Source organism: Uloborus diversus, chromosome 4, assembly GCF_026930045.1.
Source record: "Uloborus diversus isolate 005 chromosome 4, Udiv.v.3.1, whole genome shotgun sequence".
In the NCBI taxonomy this organism is placed as follows: Eukaryota; Metazoa; Arthropoda; class Arachnida; order Araneae; family Uloboridae; genus Uloborus; species Uloborus diversus.
In genome coordinates, this window is record NC_072734.1 from 77492739 (window position 1) to 77517455 (window position 24717).

Below are 24717 nucleotides of genomic sequence, written 5' to 3' on the forward strand. Positions count from 1 at the left end.
GTCTCAAATCTTGTGCTTGCTCTGAGGGGTTCATTGGATATAGTGAATGTTTGAAAAGTCTGAAAGTAGACTGAAGTGCTCAATTATGTGCACAAACTGTGTTAGACATAGCTGCAACAATAACGATTTTGCTGAGGATCTAGATTCCAAAAAACATCTTGATAACGAAGACTTTTTGTTACAAGCTTAGGAGAAATCATTTGAAAGCAAAAAACAGTTCGGCGTTATTTTTCTGGCCATTTAATCAAATGTGCACCATCAGAGGGGGTTGGGGGAGGAGGATAATATTTTAGTACATAATTTCGTTTTGGGACGTGAGCTACTGTTCTTATGGGGTGGACAGTCCTGATTTATGCATTTTAGATTTGCATGAAATAATACTTCTACTTGAAATAAAAGGTGGGGGGGGGGGTGAGGATTTATTTTATTTGGCAGAGGGGAGGAGGTTGTAGCTTTGAGAGGAGGTGCACCATCGCTCTTGGAAAATGGACACATTTGATTTCTAACAATTTTCTTATCATAAAATAATGTTTCCATATGAAATGTATGGAGGGGGGTTCGGGGGGTACTGCTTCGCTTTACGGGGATAGGGGGGCTCTGTAGCATTTGTGGGTTTTGTCATCCCTCTTGGGGGTCAAACACCTTTAATTTTATGCTTTTAAATTTAGTATAACATAATATTCTCACTTTAAATTTATTCTAAAAATTCTGAAAAAATACTCAAAACTGCAATTTTTAGATGCCTCCATTCCAAAACCCGACGCACAATGGGGTGGGACTTTTTACCTGTTCTTATTGGGAGGGTAATAAACAATTTGCACCAGGTTTAGCTTTTTTTTTTTTGGATGTTTGGGTCCGACCCCTATTTTTACTGTACTAATTCTGATCGGTGACATTTTGTAAGGTTTAATGCTTTGCTACGATTGAATTTTTCAGATTTATCATGAAGAGACGTTCTACGTCAGAAAGCACCACTTAAAATGTACCATATCTAGTAATTCCTCCCCCCACCTTTACACTCCTAGAAGCCTGTCCCGTATTTACTGTACTTAAATCTGGCAACCCTGGTCAGAACACACATTTATTAACAAATGAACTGACAGCAGGTAATAATTTTATATCATTGAGCTTTTTCTCTTGACCTTCCGACTATGAAATCGCTGCCAATCACGCGTATAAAGGCTTAGAATTGCATTTAAAATTTACTTTAAAAGATTATAGCTCCTACTGTATATAAGTTGAAAGTTTCAAATAAATATCAAACGCAGAAAACTTCATTTTTTCAATTAGGGCCAACATTTGTAACATACGGGTAATTTTTATTCACATAATTGTGAAAAACGTTAAATCGGTTTTTAATTAATATCTCCGGTAATTAAAGTTATACAAAAATGAGGCCAAACTCTAAGAACACTTTCGATCAAGTCACCTTTTGAACGAAAAATGAACTATCAAAATCGGTTCATCTGTTTAGGAGCTACGATGCCACAAAAAGACACACTGATACATACTTTTAAAACTTATTTCCCCTTCCTTTTTGCAACGGAGGGGGGGGGGGGGTACAAATTGGCTTCTGAAACCTTATAATTTAAATAGGGAATAAAACCTAATTTAAACGGAATTTAAGAGTCTTTTAATCAAATATTAAAAAAATTTTAGAATAGAAATGATCCGTCAAAAAAGTAAAGGATACGGATACCGATCTTTATTTTCCCTCGGATATCCACGGATACGGATATCCGGAACATCACTAGTAAGGACGTAGGGGTAAACACTAGGGGAGGAGGCCCGTAAAAGTCATTTGTAACGGGCTGACGGAGCCCAAAATTTCTGTGCACTACCCTGCTTATTTTATATCATTTGTTTTCAACCTATTTGCCCCCTTCACTGTTTCGAAGTGTCAAACACTACCGCCTGCCGCCTTACCCCCACTTTCACATGTCATGCTGTATTACATAAACATATCGTCGGCGCCGTGCTAAACTAACGAATGCAAAAAGTCAAGAATCTCGTTTTTCGAATTCGATGGTTTGCTATAGTACTTAGTCTATGGCTACCGACTGTTAATAACTACTTTCAAATGATAATTTTATTCTTAAAGTAATCTATAAAAATTGAAACTTTGAAAATTACTAAATGCGTCAGGTGGGGGGGGGGGGATGTTTGGGCTCTCCTGGAAAGTGCCAATTTTCACATTCGTTAGTTTAGCATGGTGCCGACGATATTGTTGCACAAGTTTTTTATTTCAACCGAAATGTGTGACGTTTTACTTGTTTCCCCCTCCTTCAGCCGACCCTTTAGGGCTCTTCTGAGTTTTAAAGATGTGAATCGATTTTTTTTTTCTTTTCTTTTTTTTTTTTTTTTTTTTGCTCAGCCGATTTTAAGAAATTGAAAAAGTACTTAACTATTGAATAATATAAGCAATATTTTCCTGTCCATTACATTTTATACATTTTGACTTTCTTTTATGTCCGAAAAATGCAAATAAAATTCAATAAAACAAATCTGTGTTCGTTTTATGGGAGGGAGACATTATTTTGGAGCTGAGGTTCAGAAGATTTTTTGGAAAATCAATTGTTGCTGCAACCCCACCTCTGTAGGACATGGTGAACTCGACTTGCAGTGAATTGATCTCTAGCAACGGTCTTCTATTAAAGGAAATCTTGCAGAAGCTATACAGTTACTGTTTCTAAGAAATTAGTGGCTGGTTTATGCTTAAAAAAATTCACGTTAAAATACTGGTCGCTCTGGCAAGTGTGACTGTTTCCCTCGTTAACTACATCCATTAGTTTCGCAAATATGAAACGCAAGCGATCACTTATTTTTTCTGCATGAAATATTATCTGCAACTAGTCTCGGAAGTGACGCAATTTCGTGTTTTGTTTACAGTTTTGATAATGGGCTAATTTCGCTTTCAGTGACGTAATCTTGTAAATTGTCTCATAATGTGCCATTTCATTCGTTTTTAGTTTTATTCGTCCTGTAAATTTACAACTGAGATTTTTGATAAGATTACCCAAATGCTTTTATCGAGATTTCGTTCTCAATGTTTCGATGGAAAATGGACTTCATTCAAATTGTTGGGCGTTATGTTATTTTAGAATTGGATGGAATGTAAGCTTTTCATTTTTTGGTGCATGTGTGTGTTGAAAAATTGGATGTCAACTATATTTTCTTTTCTTTTTATTTGCAGACAAGTCGTGGCTCGGAATCTTTTGGAGACGTTACGAATGGTGCAGGGGAACCAGGATGACGTCGCGCGTGTTATTCACGTCCTTTGTAGCATATCCGAAGATTTTGGTAAGTGATTATTTAATTCATGGAATAAGAATATCATTTACGGGGCGGATTACTTGTGCGACTTTCGGAGTAGTTGTGCAGTAATGTACACCTTCAGTGACTATACGTCCCGTTTTGTACTGGACAGTCCCGTTTTCAGGTACTGTCAGCCCCGCTTAATCGGGTAGCAGAGAAAGGAATACCCCACTTATATGAATAAAACCTCTTGGAACCAAATATTTCCCCATTGAGGTAATGTTCAAGATCCCCGCTTATAATCGAATAATATTTATCAGCTTTCGCAATATTTTGCTAAGAACTTTTTTAATAAATTAAAAATTCATTAAGTATAAACAATTATTGTCGCCCCCCCCCCCTTGGCTAGGTCACTGGCCGACAGTACCATGTCCATACTGAAATGTCCCGTTTTCTGAAGTGGCAGAACGGAAAAGGGAAAATTGAATGCTTCAGCCGTAAGTGTCTACGTTAATTATTCTCTTTGAAGTGTAAATTTCTTTTTTTTTTCTGTCATAAACTATTACAAAAAAAAAATTAAAATTAATTTAATGCATACTTGCTGTTGCTTAAAATTGAGAAATTTCCCATTTTGAGGGAAAAAAATAAATGGTCAATTTATATGTACAGTACTGTGCAAATTGGGAAATATTGTTCAATTGATATAGGTGAACGAACTTACATGTACATGCATGGTATAGCAGTCCAATATGAAACATGACCTCTTCTAGTTTGAATGAGATCGTCTCCACGATTTAGCACAGATTACACGAAGTTAGAACATAATACAGTAAAATCTGTCTACAACGATACTGTTGGGACCTAAAAAAATATTATTACTGACAAGTTATCGTTATAGACAAGTTTGATTATTCATGCTGACATTTTGCTGGGTCCAAGGAAAATATCGTTATACACAGGTTTCACTGTATTCCGATTTCGGCATCACAAAGCCAAATCTTTATTTTATAACATTCTCAATCTTTTTCTTTGAGCAGTCTTTTTCACTACAATTTTCCACAAATTTTTGATGGGAGAGGAGGTTCTTCAAAAAAGTTCTTGGTCAACTTAAGTATGGCATCGGAGCATGGTCTTGTTGAAAGATACCAACACGAACAGCGAACGTTTGCATCTTAGGCACAATTTTTATTTCTATTGTAAAAAAAAAGTTTTTTAGCGGTCATAAGTTCTCTTAAACTGGTACTTAGTTGCCAAGTCCTCTAGAAATAAAATAACCCCAAAACATCTGTTTCTGAGGGTGCACTTGTTTGAATATGTTTCCTGGCGTCCATCACTTCGCCCGACCTCTTGTTTAGTGCTGTCCAGGACCTGGCTCAGCCCAAACGTTGTGTATTCACCACAGGAGTTACTGTGTTTTGATTGGTGTTCTTGCAAATCTCCCAGATTCAATAAGCCTTCGTCGAATTGTCGGTGAATCCACGCTCACACCAATAGCTAATAATGCTCCCTGAAGTTTTTTTTTTGCGAGGCAGCATTTTACTATTTCGTACAAGAAATTTGTATTTTCAAGGCGTGATCTTGCGTTTTGCACCCACATTTATTCTTCCGTTTTGGTGACACTGTCCCAAAATTCTTTTGCTAATTATCCTAGAAATACTGAATTTTCCAACTCCAACTGTTGTAGCTATGTCCATCACAATCATAGAAGTATGTATTGACTAAGGGTGGCAGTTATAGTATCTTTCTTGGTAATGATATCCATTTTTTAATTGCACTTCATAAACTGACAATTCACACAAATTGACCGCTGTAACTGAAGGGCAAATTTTTCAGCAAGTTATGATCTCGTGGTCCAACCGGTTTAGATTAGTCGAGGGCTCTCACGCGTTGTAAGAAAATGCAGTTGAAACCAATTTGAGGCAGGAAATCCCTGAGAAAGGAACTATTTTCTCATAAATTGTTTGTCCCAATTAATTTGCACAGTACTGTAACTTAAACCAACTCGAAAGTCTGTCGGAACTAAGTACGAAGTAAATGTTTTGGATAAAAGTATTTGTAACTAAAATCACGTGTGAAGTGCTGCATCCAGCCTGGATGCTAAAGACTGCAATTTATAGTTGTCCGGTTTTTGTTAAATTTTATCGAAAGGAAGTTATATTTTACCATCGTGACGGAAAAAGAATTTAGAATTTCATCAACTGTTGTCACTCGTCCGTCTTTGGTTTTTGATGATATCAGGGATGCTACAGATGTATACCAGAAGGGGGGGGGGAGTCTCAATGTCGCTGCAGCCGTTAGGGTGTGCCCTTCACTGCCACCCATCCTTGTTCTCTGTCTACCCTAAAGGACCCTCATATGAACAAAATATTCTATTCTGTTTCCGGTCGCGTGCATTTTTACTGTTCCTGTTTTTCATGTGCAGTACCCAGTTCCCTCAGATGAGGGAAACTTCCTCTTCCGACCCTCAACGTTCCTAGACTCCCCCCGGTTTTTTTTCCGTGTGGCCTTCATTTTTTTTTCCATTCGGAGGTGACCTTGTTTTTTTCTCTCTCCCTCTCTCTCTGTATATGTATATATATTAATGTGCGTGAGTAAGTTCTTCCAATGCGTTTATTTACTTTGTTTTTTTAAGTCATAAGGGGTGTCCCAACTAGAACCAACGTTTTGAATCCTTTGCCACAATATTTTTCGTATTATAACCAGGGCTGCGGAGTCGGAAAGAAAAGGGCCGACTCCGACTCCTGGATTTTGAAACGCCCGACTCCGACTCCGAATTTTTTTTATTTTTTTTAATTGTATTTTTTCAACTCCCTCTCTCCATTCAAGGGAAGGGGGAAAACCTCTTAACACAGATTGAAATATTAATTCCTTTTTATGAAAATTTTGCATTTTGTGTTTTATTGTAAACCCAAGACGCCATACAACGTTAGAAATTCAATTTAAAAATCAAACTTTCCAATAGTTACAAGTTAAAAAGTGAGATGACTTAAAAATCCCTTTTAAAAATTTTAAAAAGGATTCTCTGTAATTTTCCCCCCTTTAATGTTTAACAAATAGATATTGATCAAATCGTGTGCTTTCAATTTTTGAAAGCTGTAACTTGAGAGAAAAAAAAACCTTTTTTTTTCTAAATCCAAGTTCTTGAGAGGGGGTGGTTTGCCCCGGGTGACACCCATCTGGTAGATGACACCCAAATTTAATTTCAGAGTTTATAAAAAAAATATAAATACTTTAATTCTGAAAATTTTCACGAATATATTTTAAATTATATTTCATCAAAAAAATTTCAACGAAAATAGGGCACATATACGTCAGGAGCTAATTTTACATAAAACGCGGCGGTATACAAATTTGTACGAATAACTTTTACTATACCTATATTTCTTCTTCGCTAAATTTTTAATTTAAATTTTATTGGCTGCTTTAGAATTAACCTAAATATGAAGATTTTAAGATTAAGGGTGCTCTTCACTGAGAGTCTGAAAGATTCGGATCTAATGTTAACCTACGGAGAAAGTTGGAGCTTGTTTTACAAATTCCTGTGAAGTTTTCGGATCCGGTTTTTTTTTCTGAGTATTTTTCAAGACCATGTCTGTTTCTTTTAGTTTTTACTTTTTTGATGTGTCCATTCTCCGATTTTTTAAAATTCGAGAAAAAATGAATTTCTTCGAAAACGAGGTACTGTTGGACATTTCGCTCTGTAAAACATCTGCAACTCGTGCTATCGAAATTTTAAGAACGCCCTGACACGCAAAATATTTCCAGCTCTCTTTTGAGATCTTGTTTGAAATAATGCGACCATTTTTTAAACAAATATCATGTTCTAACTATTGAAAAAAATTTCAAAATACGTTCACTTTTTGCATTCGCCCCGCCCTTTATTAGAAACCTCCCCTTTTTGAGGGGTAAGCACAGACTTAAGGGGTAAGTGCTAATGGGGTGTAAGATTTATTACCCTCTCATTAGTTCCCCTCAATGACCTCCGCTGGACGTCCTTTCTTCTTTCCTCTTTTCCTATAAGGCTTTCGTGAAGAATCAAGTGCTTTTGAAAGTGAATCCATGTAGATGCGTGCTATTAGCTGTTAAATTCGCAACATCTGCTTTTTTTCAAATTTGTGGTTTGAAAAGAAATAGATTTGAAAGGAATATTTCTGAGTCAAATTGTTTATTTACAATATAATGAACATTGTTACAATGCTGTCGAATGCGAAAAGTTGACATTTTTCCCTTCCAGTAGAAAAATATTTTTATATATAGATTAAATCGTATTCCAGATACTGGGTATTTTGCATCGTTTTACATGTGTTTTATGTTACTACAAATGGTACACACATAAAGTGCTTTCCACAGCTCAACAAACATTTTTGAAAATTATTTGTGTCTTTAAGAGCCAGACTCGTCAAATTTCTTTAGAAGGTTTGGGAGGTGGAAAAATTCAATTGCGGAAAACATTCCGTACACCAACATACTCATTAAACACATAGAAAATCATGAAAAATATATTAGCAATTTAATATAATTCAGTTAATGTAAAAAACACACCGTGGTAGAATTACTAAGCATTGTATGTATTAGTTTTAATGACGTTTTCAGCCTTATGTTGCCGACAAAGCTAACTAAAATGTGAACAATATAGAATGGGGGTTACAAGTTTTCACTGTTTTCTATTTTTCATTCTCAGAAGCTAGATCAGCATTTTAATACAATGTAGAAAAAATTAATTACAGGCATAAAGGTTTTCAGGTCACATAAGCACCCCCCCCCCCCTTAAAAAAAACATCATTAAAGATCGTCTTAAATTTCGTTTTTATGGCTTTAATTTCAAAAAATTTCGGGAAGGGAGTTTGTGAAAAGTCCTTCTTTGACCATAAAAAAAAAAAAAAAGTCTTCTAAAATTGCATTTTTGGATTTCAAAAACCTGCATGTCCCCAACGTTATTAAAGATGGCCTACAATCATGTTTATAACACTTTAAAAATTTTGCCTCCCCCCCCCCCCCCCCAACATCACACTAAGACTGCGTTTTTAGACTATTTCGAAAAATTTCGGGGAAAGCTTCCGAACTCCCCGTTTCCTAACAGAATTGAAGAACCTGAAAATTGTGTTTTTTGGCGTTTCAAGTTCAAAAATTTGCTGGTGGAAGATCACAGGACCTCTTACTTACTTCCAAATACTACCAGAGATCGTCTAAAAGTGCATTTTGAAAATTTTTATTTTCGAGAAAATTAAAAGGCATAGCCCTCAAACAGAGTGCTTGGGAAAATAGGGAGTATTTCTGAGTAAATAGTATGCTTACGATAAAGATCATGTTAATTAAATATAGAAATGGTTCCCTCTCCTAAACAAGAAGCTAAATCCTTTCTCTCGCTGTATTTACATATTACTAGGAGTCAATAGAATGGAAAATGTGGGATCTCAAAAAAGATTTTTGTTCTATACGAATGAAAATTACTTGATAATCATTGGATTAGAACATTCATTTTATTCTGTGACTGAAGACAGGATACGATAATTTTTCGGCACAGAAGTGCGTAACACAGAACTTAAAAGAAAAAGTTTGTCTTGTTTGTTTTTTTTTTAATTGTGAACCCTTACTTGTACCTATAATTGCTTTCCTAAATGTAAGCTGTTCATTTTCATTTTTGTTTCAACTTTATGTATTTCCTGCAAATCTGTTTCTTGCCCTTTTTTTTATTTTTTATTATTGATTCATTAAATGCAAGATGCATGAAAACGAGGCAGAGCGATAAAAACTTTAAAATCTGGCAGAGCGAGGCGTTGAGATTTTTTTTCATCTAAGTATTTCGAGATTTTTTTTTTTTTTTTTTTTTCAGGCAGATATACATGTAGGTAATATTTTCGTTGCCTCCTGAGAAAAAGTACAAGCCTTAATATTTATTATGACAACTAACGAGGATCAGACACTCACAAGACTTATTAGAAAATTTTAATAAAAGCTCAATGTGTTGAAGTAGAAGCACTATATACACTATATGACCAAAAGCATTGGGACACTTTCAAAAATTCACATGTTTAGGGATTTCTCGAGAAATAATAGTCCAATTGCTCTATAATTTGTTTCGCATAAAATGTATACTCTAGTTGTCATTTTCCAATAAAAATTAAGTCTGCTATTCATTTAGGGGACCGACAACAAATTGAGTAAAAAAGTTTTTTGATAATTTTTCATTGCAAATTGCTGGGAATAAGCTATAATTTTCAGAAATGAGTTAAAAATCTATCAAAAACTTATTTTTATATTTTTGTGAAAGTATCTCTTATACCCATGGAAATATAAGCATTTCTTTCAAAAATGCAAAATTTTTTTGAAGGTTTTCGCCTTATATTACGCAGAGTATTTCGTCAAACGTTACTAAACTTTTAAAATATTTGACAGCATTTTAGAGAAACATAATAATAAAATTTGAAGTTAAAAATATTGAAAATTTGTTGAAATATGAACAGTTAAAGCTATTAATTTTTCACTGCGCAGACACGAAAGATAGCAATTTATAACGTTCATAATTCAAAGCTCAGATACATCCTACAATCCATGAAAAAAATTCCACCGCAATTTCTTTAAATTTTAAAAAGTTATCAGCAATCTAATGAGCCGAATTTCTATAATTCTAGGATAGGCGACGAATGGTAAGGAATTGTTAGCAAACTGGCAACACTTTCCTGCCATCGCTATAGAGTGATTCATGATAAGAACAGATTATTTGTTGCTGGTCCCCTAAATGAATAGCAGACTTAATTGTTATTGGATTTGACGTCTGGAGTATACTTTTCATGAGAAAAAAAATTACAGAGCAGAGAGCAATTGGTCTTTTATTTTTTGAGAAATCCGTAAAATTGTGAATTTTTGAAAGTGTCCCCAATACTTTTGGTCATATAGTGCATGTAATACCTCATGTATTTTGCCGAATTTAGTAACTGGGGAATCTGAGACTCTAAAAGTGCTAGGTTTAGTTTTATTGCAAAATTTCAACGCAAGATAGTTTACAAACATTGAGAGTGGGGGAAAAAGTGATTTTTGCCTTTGGAGCTTGGAGCAGGGTGAGCTCCCTTGCATACAAAGATCAGAGAAAAATCTTTAATTTTTCAAATTCAGGAAATCCTTATCCGTAGCCGTCCGCGACTTTGCCGTTGTTATGTTCAATTTGAAAGAACTTTCACCATAACAACCCCTTGAGAAATGCTATCGTAGCCTTCTCATCTGCATATAGTACTTAGATAAATAAATAAATATTTTTTCAAAAAGAAAAGGATTCAAAGATAAAGATTAGGGGAATTTTCTGGTCACCAGTGGTGAGAAAAGGTATTTATAGTAGCCACATTTTTTTCTAGTCGCCACTACATTTGTAAAACAGGTAACTAACCAACAAAGTAGTATTTAATTTAGCACTAAAATATAAATATTATCAGTTCAAATAAAGGTTAATGTAACTAATTAGTGGCATTAATGTTTTATTGTACAATCAAGTATTAACTATGCAAAGAGGATCTAGTTTCATTTTTAAGAATGTTTTCTGCTAACTCGGATGGGGTTGGGGAGAGTGGCAAACAGGCAGAGGAAGTGAAAGAATTTCGCCAACCGATAACTAGTTAGTCCCCACTTTTATTCGGCACTCGATTTTTCAAATTTATTAAGTAGGATCATCCATTTTTAAAGAATATTTTTTGGTTAGAATTTGGAGTTCATTTCGTTAAAATTCAGTGTGGTCATGCAGGCTATCTTTTTTTTCCTTCCTTTTTTTGATATTATCAATTTTCAATAACGAACATTTTTCTAAAAATAAAACGAATTTATAAATTTATTGCAAATATTCATTCATTCGTTAATTTTTCCTAGATGAGATCAGGAACCGTATTAATGGGGGAAAAAATCTTCGTTTCAAAAATTAATTTTAGTGCGAATGCAAATAAATTAATATCACAAGCGGGATTGCAAAATGCCGCGCCTTTTACACTGAGTTATTTTTCTTTTACCTATGTAGTCAAGACTCAAGAGGGAAAGAACTAGAATTTCCTTGGAAGGGTCTGTAAAAAGCTGCGGTTTCATTTCGCCGTCAGCTATTACTTCCTTCGACTACTCTGCACAGCAGGGGAGCGTCCGGTCTGTCCCCTTGCAAAATGTGACAGGTCACATGATCCACACTTTCATCGGCCACCGCTCGTTCTATTGGTTGTTGAAGTGTCAATCACTTCACTGATGTACACTGCTTTCGTTTAAAGAAAAGGCCCATTTTCAAGCGAGATGGTTTTTCTTTCCCACTGAAGAGCAGCCCTTAACTGCAATTCTTGAGTGTTGTAATCAAGAAATCATTTACTTATTTTGTTCCATACTTTTTAGTGAGAATCAAGCTTACAGAAATAATCTTAATTAAAAAAAAAAAAACATTAGATTATTTCATCGAATCTTTTGGATTCGTGCTTTCTCGCCAGAACTTCTTTGAATTTGCCGATCACACTTAAACGTTTCAACCTTAGCTACGGGTGTCGACTTACTAATTTGTTACGTTTCTTTTACTATTTTATAAGTGAGATCGAACAAAACACTATATTTCATTTTTATTTGAAAGTGATTACTTGAAAATGTTAGGCAACAAAACCGTTTGCTGACAATTGCTATTAGTTAAGTTAAAAAGCAAGCAAACTAGGGGACGGCTACAGAAAGTTCGGTAAGTATTCAAGCTAGCTAATTGCCATAATGGCAGTTATTTTCTCATTAGTATCTTTTTATACATGTAATCGAACCAATTGGTAATCAGTTTTTAAAAAATGCAAGGAGAGTCAGTGAAAAGGAAAGAAAAAAAGAAGCCCGGAGTCGGAGTCGGCATGTTTTCTAACGACTCCGACTCCTTTATCCCAAAATCAGTCCGACTCCGACTCTTCGACTCCGACTCCACAGCCCTGATTATAACCTGCGTAGAGCTGTGTATATTTGGTTATGAAGCATTGAGGGTACATTATGTGAAATAACTCACTCGAACAACGCATTAAAAGTGAAAACAAATCACCTGAAAACCTAGTGAAATGTTTGAACATTTCTCTAACATCGCAAATGCGACTTTGAATTTGTTTTTCTTAGTGGGAGGGGGCTTGAAAACAGTACATAAAGTAGGGCACTAATTTTTCATACGTCTTGTGTCTTGTTCAGTTGCAGCGGTGTGGGACTGACGCTTCAAGTACTTTCGCCATGTTATGTGTATCCACAAAAAGAGTGGGAAAAGAAACGACTTTTTATTTGATGAATCAGCATCATTAACAGATCTTGAAAGATCAGCGAAATGTAATGAAGCATTTTTGTGCAAATACATTATACAACATGTTTATAATAACTAAATGGGGGGGGGGGGATCGATATGATGAAGCACAACTTGCCAACTACTGCTTTATCAGCGAAAATTATTCTGAATGAAAACTTTTTTGATTAGAATGAGCTGATTGTGAATTGAAATGATACATTAACTAGCAAAAATTCGTGGGACAGCAATTAAAGGTGGGCAGTTTTGATATAAGTATAAAGAAAGTTTTTTTAAAACAGCGTCTATTTCGTATTGAGAGTATTACTACACTTACGAAAGAGCTGTATCGATTCACTTTTTCATGCTGAATATTTTCCAAAATTGTGGAAGTATGCATTCAGAAACATTTTCAACGTTTGTATACTAAGTTTTTCTTTTCTGGTCTACAATTTTTGTGTCGTTTCAAACAAAAATGGAGCTCAAAATAAAAAGAATTCAATAAATTAACGCAATGCCATTCAACGGCATCTTTAACATGTGAATCATAAATATTTTTCAATCTTTTTTTTTTTTTCTATTTCTGTTCGACCATCACGTGAAAAGCCCCCGCCGAAATGTCTGCGCCTATCTACTGCTATAGCAACGAGGCGCATCTCATTTTTCCAAGGGAAGCTTAACGTTGGAAAATCCTGTACGCCTGCACAAAGACGAGTGGCGAAATGGCGCCAAAAAGCCTTCCTGATAATCCTTGCAGAAAATGAACGAAGTCCGTTTCTATGGCAGTAGATGGGCTCAGGCTTGACAGCGGGAGCTTCTCTCGTGAAAGCCAGACAGTAAATGTTTCCTTTGAAAACAAACTTCGCAGAAAACTAATTTTACTCGAGCCCTCATCAACGGGGGCTTGTGTTTGAGCCTTGAGGGACCCTTCCATGGGAAAAAAAAATTATATTGTTCATAAAATGCCAGGGGTCTGGCCAGAGGATATTTGGGTTCGTTAACGGACCCTTCACAAAAATCGGATCAACCCAAACGGACCTTTCACAAAATCCCGATCAAACAAAACGGACCTTTCACAAAATTCCGATCAAACAAAACGGACCCTTCACAAAATTCAACAAGATCGGATCTGTCAAATTGTTTATTGAAAGAGCAAATCTGAAAGCAAAATAACGCATATTTCTGTGTATAAACCGATAATTTTTGGAATCTTTTTTTAAGTCAAATTAGAGGGATCAGCTTATACAAAATCGGCTAATTTTGAAAAAAAAAAAAAAAAATCGGCACTCTTGGGATGCTCCCGCAAGCGATAAATAATTGCTACTGCCAAATAAATATAATGGTTGTTTGTTTTATCACAGCTTATTAGCACAACTTATTTATATTTTTGTTACAATTATTTTAAGTACTGTACAGAAATATATCTAGTATAATTTAACATAATGTAGAATGGTAGATAAATATTGATACTTGAAAGAGCGATGCCCCCCCCCCCCCCCCCCCCCCCCCGCCAAATATCAGAAAAAAAAACCAGAATGATTTTCTCGACGTAGAAGAGGAAAACACTCAACTTTAAGTTTAATTGATGCAATTAGTGCCATTTCTAAATTGTAAAATTTCGTTTTAACAAAAAAAATTTTTTTTTTTTTTTTGCGAAATTTTTGATTTTTCACAAAAAACGGACCCTGTGAAAAATCTTGGACAGACCCCTGAATGCAATTTTAGACGATCTTTATGTCATAATGGTCAGGGGAAAAAGACATTCTCCCCTTGAAATGTTTTAGAATTGAAACTCGAAATTTTTGCGATGAACATTGACGAACCAATATGCGTAGTAAAGGGTATGTAAAAAACAAATCAATCGCCCCTGCCTTAAAAAACATTTGGCTCCGCCCTTGAATCTTCGGGAACCGCGAGATGAAGTGAAATTCAGAATTGCCCCTTGATGTTTCTGAGACAATTCGGCTTCCACAAAAATACAGGAAATAACGAGGAGGACATCTCTCGTGTGCCCGGCGAGTCATTAGGTCGTCGTTTAGTGCTGTAGTATTATTATTGGGCAAAAAAAAAAAAAAAAAAAAAATACAGTAGCTGGGAGGGATTCTGTTATTTGGAGCATTTTTTTCTCTCGAGATGCTCCACAGCGGGGCTTCTCAAACTGTGGTCCGCGGGCCCCTTGAGGGTCCGGGGTTTTCAATCCTTAGTAGGGGGTCCGCGACAAACTTCTAGGGGGGGACGTAAATTATTCTCAAATAATGCCTTAGCATTTTTCCCTTCAAGTATGGGGATCGGATGTCTTTTCAGCCAATGCAATGCAAATTTAATTGGAAAAAAAAAACAAAACCACGCCCATTTTTTGTAAAAACATTAATTTTTCAAAGCCTGGGGAACAACCGATCCCCAAAATGAGATGATTTGAGCATCACTCCCGAATTTTTCGAGATACTGGGCTACTATAACCGGGCTTCAAGATCTGCATACGAGCATACGTTTTATGCTTCCGAATGACCAGACAGACTGTCATTTGAATATGATAGTTTGTAAATATGTACCCACATATGCATTAATACTTGTAGATTGGCGTATTAAACAAGGAAAGCTGGCGGTTGTTTTCGGACCAATTTCTTCTTTTTGAACTTGCCAGTTCAAAGGGGCTGTCTCACATCATTCACAAATGATATTACATCTTTTTTGTCAACATTTGTGACCCCCTGCAGTAGTCACAAAATGTCACTGTTGATTTTATCCCCCTTCATGCCATGATTTTTTCTATAAACATACTTCTTACTAAAGAAAAAAAATGTATGATGTCAACCCGCCTCTCTTCCCTGTCATAATTTCTCGAAACCCTCCTCCCCCCCCCCATTCAAAATCGTGACATCATTTGTGGACAGCTCCAAAAAATACACGTTTTTTCAAAAAAGAAGTCTTTCCTGTTTTCCACTTCCCCTAACCTCTCCGAAATCCAGCACTAGCTTAAAATGTGAATGTATAAAATTTGTTGTTTTACAGGGGGGATGTGTGTTATCAGTTGGCGAAAAACAATCACAAATACAACCTATAAACCCAGTATGCCTAAAGTTTCAGAAAACGATTTCTTAATATACAGTGTGATAGCTTTTGAGTTAATAAATTTTGACTTAATGTTTTTCATGTACACAATTTTCGGATATTACTGCCCCCCCCCCCCCTTTTTTTTTTTCACTCGGCACCAAATTCTGCTCTAAATATCCAAAAAAATGTTATTCTGCAGTAGCATCTTTAATCGGATACATTTATTTTGTGGTTTTGTTGAAAACCTAATTTAATTTTTACTGGTAAAAACAAAATTCTGTAATGTTATGAGACCACATTTTCTCTGTCCTTAATCTAGATAAATCCATTCATTTAATGTCTCGTAATATGTCTTCGGATGCCTTGTTGGCCCCTTTACGAGTTCTGAACTAACTTTTCTCATCCCGTGCTGTTTTTATTATTTCTCCGCAAATAGACTTCCGGAGGGAAAGGTGTGAGCAGATGTTCGCGTGGAGGCTCTTTGCTTTCATAAATGGCACGTGCCCCGCACGTGACACTTTTTATAAGTTTAGCTATGTTGTAATTATTATTTGGGTGTTTTTTTTTTTTTTTTTTTTTCGAACATGGTGCATTTCCCGGAGAAATCGGCAGGCAGAGAGGCTGAAAAGAAAAATCCTTTTCCCCTGTAACTTTTTTTTCTTGTCTTATTTCTTCGCATACGTTTCGTCCAGTCCCGGCCTGACGGATATCCGATGGGAAATAATTTTAGTTAAAGTAAAGGTACGGTGTTATTGTCCTTGTTGAGGTTTTTTTAAAAAAAGTATATTTTTTAACTTCGAATGCAAAAATAAATCCTCATGCCAGAATATTGGAGATGATGAATTGACGGTTATATAGTAGAGATTCATTCTCTGAGATTACATGGAAAGCAAGTTTTTCTTTAAAACTTTATGCATGCTTCCGCAAATATTCAGAAAAATAGTCATTTTCTTCCAATCTCCTCCCCCCCCCCTTTTTTACGTCGTTTTAGCATACTTTTTATTTTTCAAATACATTTGCTCAATTCAACTCAAATTTTTTGTTTTGATATTATATGAAAAATGAAACATAGTTTGAATTCCCAAATGGAACAGCCCCCCCCCCCCGAAACAACGCAGTTGGAGATATTTACTGTAGGAAAATTCAGTAAAATTAAAGACTGGCTTCTGCTCATACACAAAATAAGCATTAAATCAATGACGGGGAGGGGAGCATTTAGAGGTTTTGTAATTTTTACTAATTTTAAGTGTTTTCAAGTTGTGCGTAATTTCGAGAATGTCGAAATTAAAAGCGAAGCTTAATCAGTCCTGCCACCGCATTCTTGCAGTCTATTTTAGTGACGTCTGGATAATAGCTGGACCTGCCCAATCCAATCCGGCTAACAATTTGACGTGACAGTATGCAAAATTCCGGGCCGGAGCATTGTACCTGCGTTTCTGAAACAAGCCAGTCTGAGGTCTCGGAAGTTTATTTTAAGGAGCTGCTTGCTAAGTAAAGTCGCATTAATGAAGAAGTCCTTTGACTGGATTTCCCGTGCCAAGAGTGCTGCCATTTAGCTTGCCGTCTGGAAGAAAGGTGGAGCATTTTGTTTTGAAGGATCCTTGCAATTGGCCTGTAATCCGAAGCAAAACACGGGTGCCTGCCAGGAATCGAGCCACTTACTTTTAGCAGGCCCCATTATAGCATGTGATTCAGCATAACCAATGAGACAGACGCGTGCTGTATTTGTTTTAATTTTGTACAAGTTGCTGGAAAGTTTTTCGGGGAGGTCGTACGTTTTTCAGAATGACGATGCCCAGTGAGCAGACCTTTTGACACTGAATTTAACTTTTCGGTTCCTGGTTCCTCTCAGAAACCCGACATGCTAATAAGGGTTTCGTTTTTAATTGGTGGCGGTCGGTGTGTCTTGGTGGTAAGGTTATTTTACAAAATATCTCCCCTGATTTGTTTGCATGGTTTTTCCCCCTCTGAATATGACGCTCCAACTTTTTCCATACATATTAATTAGGATTAGTAACGAATTTTTGAAGTTTGAAACATGAATGTTTCTTTATTCTGTAATTTTCTTTTGGAAGTTTTGTTTCCTAATGTTGCAGCTCAAATAATATCTTATTCTTTTGTAATCGAGCGCCTTACTTCTGGTTTTAATGGAAGAAATATTTTAAGTGTTGCAGTAATAAATGCACTACTAACTGGCTCTTTGCATTCTTTCCCTACAATCTTCTGGTTATCTTATGCTTTGGTCTATGAACAAGAAGGCGAAATAACTTTATTTTGTATTCATTTTGCATTCTTTTTATATTGATGCATTTTCTTGCTATCCCACTTTTCATTTATGTGTTCTTTCTAACATTTGCAATCTTAATCACTTTCTTTTATAGTTCAGCAAAAAGCGATGTTTAATTGTATTTGAAGTTGCACTTGAAACATTCGTGCTCATGCTCGCATTGTCTCTTTCTTATCCATTGAAAATGTGTGTTTTGAGTATATACAAAATTTTATAAGCATTTTTGAAAATAGAGTGAGGTATGTTTTCCCATTTCTCCAAGATAAACATAAAAACCACCCCAAAAAAAGTACCTAATTTATTAACTCCCTTCGCGAAAAAGTAATTCAAATTATGCTTCGTTTATTGCTTTTTACGTAATTGATCACAGAAAATTTTCTAGTAAACGCAAAAGCAAATGAATGCACAGATTTTTAGAGATAATGATTGTGATCGTTTAGCAAAAAGATTTTTTAATATTAGTTTAAAAACAAAAAAAACCTTAGGGATTTAAAAATTGAAATTTTCCTAAACTTTTTAAATTTAAAAAAAAGTAAGCAATATTTTAAAAATTTTTAAAATCAATTATTGATTACAAAGTAAGTAAACATGTTATGGTTTCAACGAAAAATAGAATTTACTTAAATTGAAAAAAAAATTGCTTGAAAGGTACTGTGACCCCTTAAACTGCAAATTTGCGAAGTGACATACTGATATTTCACTTTCATAAAGTCATTACAGTTGCCAGAATTAAGAACACTAAATACGGGACAGGCTTCTGGAAATAAAAGGGGGGGGGGGGGGGCATTTTTAAGACGTCTATGATAAATCTGAAAAATTCAATCGCAACAAAGCATTAAACCTCACAAAATGTCGCTTCTCAAAGTATAAAATTCTGGCATAGGGCAGTAACTTACTGCAAAGTTTAAAAAATTGTTTTCATTGCGATTGACGACGCATGTGCAGGGATATATTTCCAACATTAGTCAATTAGCAAAGAAGCAACCATTCGGTTCCTCATGGTCTGTTGCCAAAACAAAAACATACAAACCAAATCAAAAGGAAAATAATTTTTGCGTTTGCTGCCACATGATTTTCTTATTGCTCATTATTTCACATTTTTTGTTTCCTTTATTTTTCCCCCCTTAAAATGTCTTGTTTTGTAAAATATTATCAGCTAGAATACGGGACTGACCCTTGAAATCCGGAACGTCTGGCAACCCTGGTGGGCAGCAATCTTTCAGGATGGCGAATCAAAGTATGGCGCCCATGCACCGATCTAAAGAGGATCATGACTTACTCGACGAGATCAAGGAGCCGAAAATTCTGTATTTGGACAATAATCTCGGAAAATGTCTAGGGTCGCGTGTGATGACATCTCAAGTCAGTTTTACATGCGTTGAGTAATAGGGGGAAAAAATGTCAGACGAATTGTAAAAAAATAGCAACAATAAGAAATATGATAAATAAATACCTTTGTGCTGAACAGTAAAGTAAGACAGACAACGTTAGAAGAAGCACAAATTTGCAAATTACAGCAGACACGTGTTTCGGCGTTACAGGGAACGCCTTTTTCAATGCAAAAAATAATGAGCTTATGGATGAAAAGACATCCGACAAAAGCCTTTTGTCGGATGTTTGTAATTTGCAAATTTGTGCTTCTTCTTACGTTGTCTGTCTTACTTTAATAAGAAATAGGTTTCTCAATAGGAATTTGGCAAAGAAGTACAGGGAAGCACGGAAAAGTGGAACTTAGATTTCTAATGGGGGGGGGGCACAAGGATTCATATGAGCTGTACTAAAAATAAAAAAGACTGAGTCCTTTTTAAAATCCTAGAGGACCATACACACATTTTTCAGTTGTCAGTCATGCTTGCAAAAAAAGAATTCGTTACACATACAAAACATTAAATATAAGAGAAACAACCTATTTAAAGGATTAAAATTCTATGTCATTTAGTTTTCGGCCCTCGCATAATCTTATTTACTTTTGTTTGAATTTTACGCCACAAAATTTGCCTTTATCGTAATTCCTTGCAGCCGGCCGTCCGAAAGTGGTGCTCGTCGTCCTTGGAGATTTGGAAACAAAACCGAAATTACAGAGTCCCGAATTTTCTTCAAAATAACGAAACTCCCGCAAGATATTTTCGGCGCTCATTTTCCTTCTTTTTAAAATATATTTCCCCAAATTGCAAGGAATATTTATTAATTGTAAGTGAAGAAAAGGTGTAGATTTCGGTCACATTCAAGCTTTATGTAAGAAATCCCTGCTGTTCTTTTCACGCTCAAAACTTGATTTTTGTCCCCCAATTTTCCCTCCTTCATTTGTTGACAGCCGCCAGTAGCGTACACAGACTTCGGTGCCCCACTCCCCACTGGATTTAAAGTGCGCCCCCCCCCCCCCCCCCACACACAAGAATATAGTGTTTAAATCACATTTGAACTAAGTTATTTTTATATTTTTCCACACCATTCCGCCCTCATACCTCTTGCGCCGCGAGGCTGCTATGTACGCCATTGGCAGCCATGGTAGTGTAAAATTGAGGTTCTTTGACATCTTAAGTATAGCACCATTTATTCAGAAACGCGTTGTTTTCTATGCGAAAAAGAAATTAAATATCATCTCGAGGAAAAAAATTCATTTTCGTAGAAAGGTAAAAATTTTGTATTTTCGTTAATGGAGCGTAAAAATTTCTAGGTAAGAATCCCTCTTTCAATGCCGAAGGCGTAAACTTTGTGAGTGAAAGAACATCCTAAGTAAAGTTTTGAGAAAGGATATACTTATAGATTTCAAACACGTGTGTACAATAATTCGCAATACAACGCAATTTCGTGCTTTATCAACGTTATTAGTAATTAGTTGAATGTATGGGTCAGTTTTTCGATTTTTTGCGATTCCGATTTTTATAGTTTTTGCGATCTGATAGCTAAGTTTTTGTTACTGTTGTTGTGGAAGATAATTGGGATTTTGATTTTATTCCTTGTGGCATTATCACATTCAATATCTTTTAATAAGCCGTAACTTTTGATTGCTCTAAATTGCGTCGTCGTTTTGGGGGGGGGGGATGCAAATGTCTCCTTAGTTTTTAAAAACATTATGTTACTGCAGTCGCGCCCGTTTTTAGCGAGGGCGAAGGAAACTAGATTCCGTTATTGCCTTGATTTGCTTGTAAAAAGTAAAAATACAGTGAAATAAGTTTAGCACGAAAACGCTTAACATGAAAAATCGGTTTACGCAAACTGGTATAGAGGTCCCCGACTGTATACTGCGCGCATAAATATAAATCTTTTAACACGAAATTCCTGTATCATGAAATTTTTTTTCAGTCCTTTCAGCTTCGTGTTAAACGTTTTCCACTGTAATACACAAATTAGTGAAGGGAAATTTAAGCCATAAGTATATTTTGTACAGCTTTTCTATAAACGAGTGCTTTTATATACAATTTTGCATGTACTATTTAACCCTATAATATGTATTAAATATGCATTTTGTGTTCTCGCCGCCATTGAAAAATCGCGCTTTTCGGTAGTTAAAGATGATGACAATTGCGTGGAAAAAAATACAAAAACAGTAGTAATTCTTACGACTTCCCCGGAAATGAAAGCAGATAATTTAAATAGGGGGGGGGGGACTTTAAAAAAGTTACTCGCCCTGATTTTAGATTTTGGGGAGCAAAGTCAGGGGGGGTTCGAGATTTCCTTAATTACTAGACTGGCTACGCGCTCCCCCGGTCTAGAGTGGGCGTTGATTCCCTTGATTTGCAAAACCTAGCACAACTGTGTTCTATTGGCTGAATCAAATACAGATTTCAAATATAACGCATTCAATCTACTTACTGTTGCGTACAGTCTTGTCATTTGTGCGATCGGGGGGGGGGGATAAGTTGACAGCCCCCCTGGATTTCAGAAACATAATGAGATTAGGCATTTTTGTACGTATTTCGTTATTTTTCTCTTATAAAATGCATAAATCGCAAACCCTTTGTCGTCGTCCCCTTCCCCCAGGAAACTTATGTAATGAAGTCCCTGGTTGAGTGCTTGGGAGTACAAGCATGCTGTTGGTTGAAGGGAAATCGTTTACTAGAGCCCATTTTTTAATAATGAAATGTTTTCACAAAGGTAATGAAGTACAATGAAATAATCCTTCCATTTAATGATTGACATCTAAAAGTTATTTGACCAGCTGCTGCTCAGTTCAAAGTGTTGCAAAGCGAGATTAATGCTTTATAATAAAAAAAAAAAAAAAAAAAAAAAAAAAAAAAAGCTTTTTTACGATATTTGAAATGGTTGCTAAACCTTATTTGGCTTGGAAGGATCCCAAGGATTCTTACTCGTTTTGTTTCCTCATCGCTTAAATTTGGCGCATTTTGGAAAACTTTCCAACTGTCTGCACTCAGTCTGATGTAATACCATGTGGGGACGATGCCAGTGTCCTATCAGAAAAGCATGGTTTAACCCTGAGTCATTTCTGCTTCTGTGTCAGCTTTTTTTTTTTCTTTTTTTTTTTTACGTAGCTATTCACTGCAGTGATAGAAAATCTTTTGGTTCTGCTAAACCAAAATTAACTCTGTTGCAGAACTATTAGATAACCTGTAATTTTCTTTACACTATGTTTTAAATATGAAGTGTCAAAATGATATCAAGAAATTTAAATCGAATCTATTCTTTAAAATCCAAAGAATAAATTTATGAAATAAAAAGCAATAATGAAACTACGACGATCTTCCTTAATTGAACAAAAAACAGAAGACACAAAGCTAGCAGGTGGCATTTGTGTTGCTGCAGCTCGCCATTCATTCTGGAAACTGTTGATTTTTTTAATCAAAAGCTGGGGATTCTACACTACATGACCAAAAGTATTGGGACACTTTTCAAAAATTCACATTTTTACGGATTTCTGGAGAAATAAAAGCCCAAAAGCTCTAAAAAAAAATTTTTTTCACATGAAAAGTATACACCAGCTGTCATTTTCCAATAAAAATTAAGTCTACTATTTATTTAGGAGACTAGCAACAAATTGAGGAAATAAAAACAGGTTTTTGATCATTTGTCATTGTAAATAACTGGGAATAAGCTATAAATTTCAGAAATAAGTTAAAATACTATCAAGAGTTTTTTTTTTCATGAAAGTATCTCTTAAACCCATGGAGAAATAAGCATTTCTTTCAAAAATGCACATTTTAATCTCCTCCCCTTTTAGGGGGGGTTCTCCTTTTAATTTTAAGTGTCAGTGTTTTTAATTCCCCACGATTCATATTTAAAAAAGAATGTAATAAAGAACCTACTTCTGTTTTAGAAAAATGTCAATGATCTTACGACCAAACGGCACGACCTTGAGGGTCACGGATTTGGATAAAATTCTAGATATAGGTCCATTCCCACTAGGTATGAGCGCAAGTAAAGCGGTTTGACTGCATAGGCCCTGGTTTGGCTGCAACGAAGGCCCAAAGTTGCTAGTTTGGCCCTAGAAATGCAATGGTGTTTCCATTGGAATTTCAGACTTCGACACTATGTTCGATCTTCCAACACCCTTGGCATCTTTTGTTAGTAAATTGAGTATAAGGGAGAACACGTATTTATTTATGGGCACTATCTAAGTTATTTGAAAAGTCGAAACGATCTTGTATTTTTTTTCTTTTTGTGTGTGTGCCATGTGCAATAAATCAGAGCTTTTTCTCCTCTCTCATTTTTGCTTATCAATATGGGGTATCTTTGATAGCAGACTATAAATATCCAATTAAAGTAAATGTCTTTATCAGCAAATGATAACTACTTTTTACTAGCACACGATTAATATAAAACGAAAATAATTTCATTTGCAAACGATAAATATGCTGTAACTATGTTATTTTGGCATTCAAGTAATTGAAATAAAAAGTATTAACCAATTTAAATTTGAGAATCGCTTATTAAAAATGAGTATCCAACATAATTAATTCAAAGGTAAGCATGCAAATGGCTCATACTGCAGTAGAGTAGCAGAACAATTGATAAAAATGGTAATTTTAAAGGAAACTCCGTTGCAGCCGAACTAGGACCTATGCAGTCAAACCGCTTTACCTGCGCTCATACCTAGTGAGAGTTGACCTATATCTAGAATTTTGTCCAAATCCGTGACCCTCAAGTTCGTGCCGTTTGGTAGTTAGTTAAATATTTTCCTTTGATCAAGTAGCTTTGTAGAAGAAATGAGGGGAGGGGCAAGGCCCGCCTAACTAAAAGTGAGGCCCAAGGCCCACAATAATTTGGAGGCCCCCTTGAGGGCTATTATTTTAAAAATGTGTGTATTTTTTGTATTGTCGTAATGCTATGCATAACTCTTTAAGTAATTTGGGCCCCCTTGGCCTGTGCAGTAATCAGGCTCTGGGGAGAGGAGTGTAAAAAAGGTACAAAGGGGGGGGAGGGAATAAGATAGTTTGTTTATTTTACTTTATTTTGTATACATAGTTTTAACTTCATAAAAAGAAAATAAAAGCACCCCCATATCAGGGTTCCTTGATTTAAATCATGATTAAAGTCCTGATATAAATCAAATGATTTTTTTTTACAAAATCATTGATTAAAATCGGTTGATTTAATTTTTATAAATTTTGCATTTTTAGAATGTGTGACTCTAAATTTAACAATGCTGCATTATACAGGGTGAGTTCGATCGAATCTGCCATACGAAAGGGGGTGATAGATGAGCCCAAGTGGAGCATAGAACCACCCATTATCGTGTCCAATCCTTAACCGTAACCGAGTTTTGGTAAATTTTAGGAAAATGAGTAAAAAAAAACAAAATCCTGAGAAAACGGCCGATTTCTGAAATTCTTGTAGGACAAACAAGGAAAATAAGTACATATTTGGAAAGAGCAGGCCAAATCCTACAAAATGATACCTTTCGCATTAAGATAGT

General features: G+C 35.6%; 1 protein-coding gene across 2 annotated transcripts in view; it reads left to right on the forward strand.

The window, feature by feature from the left end:
* Positions 1-24717, forward strand: part of LOC129221282 (serine/threonine-protein phosphatase 4 regulatory subunit 1-like) — a 230281-nt gene that overhangs the window by 156084 nt on the left and 49480 nt on the right. For both annotated transcript variants that reach the window (XM_054855739.1, XM_054855740.1), the window contains one exon: positions 3194-3300. In XM_054855739.1, coding sequence (XP_054711714.1) covers positions 3194-3300 — 107 coding nt within the window. The remainder of the gene's footprint in view (positions 1-3193; positions 3301-24717) is intronic.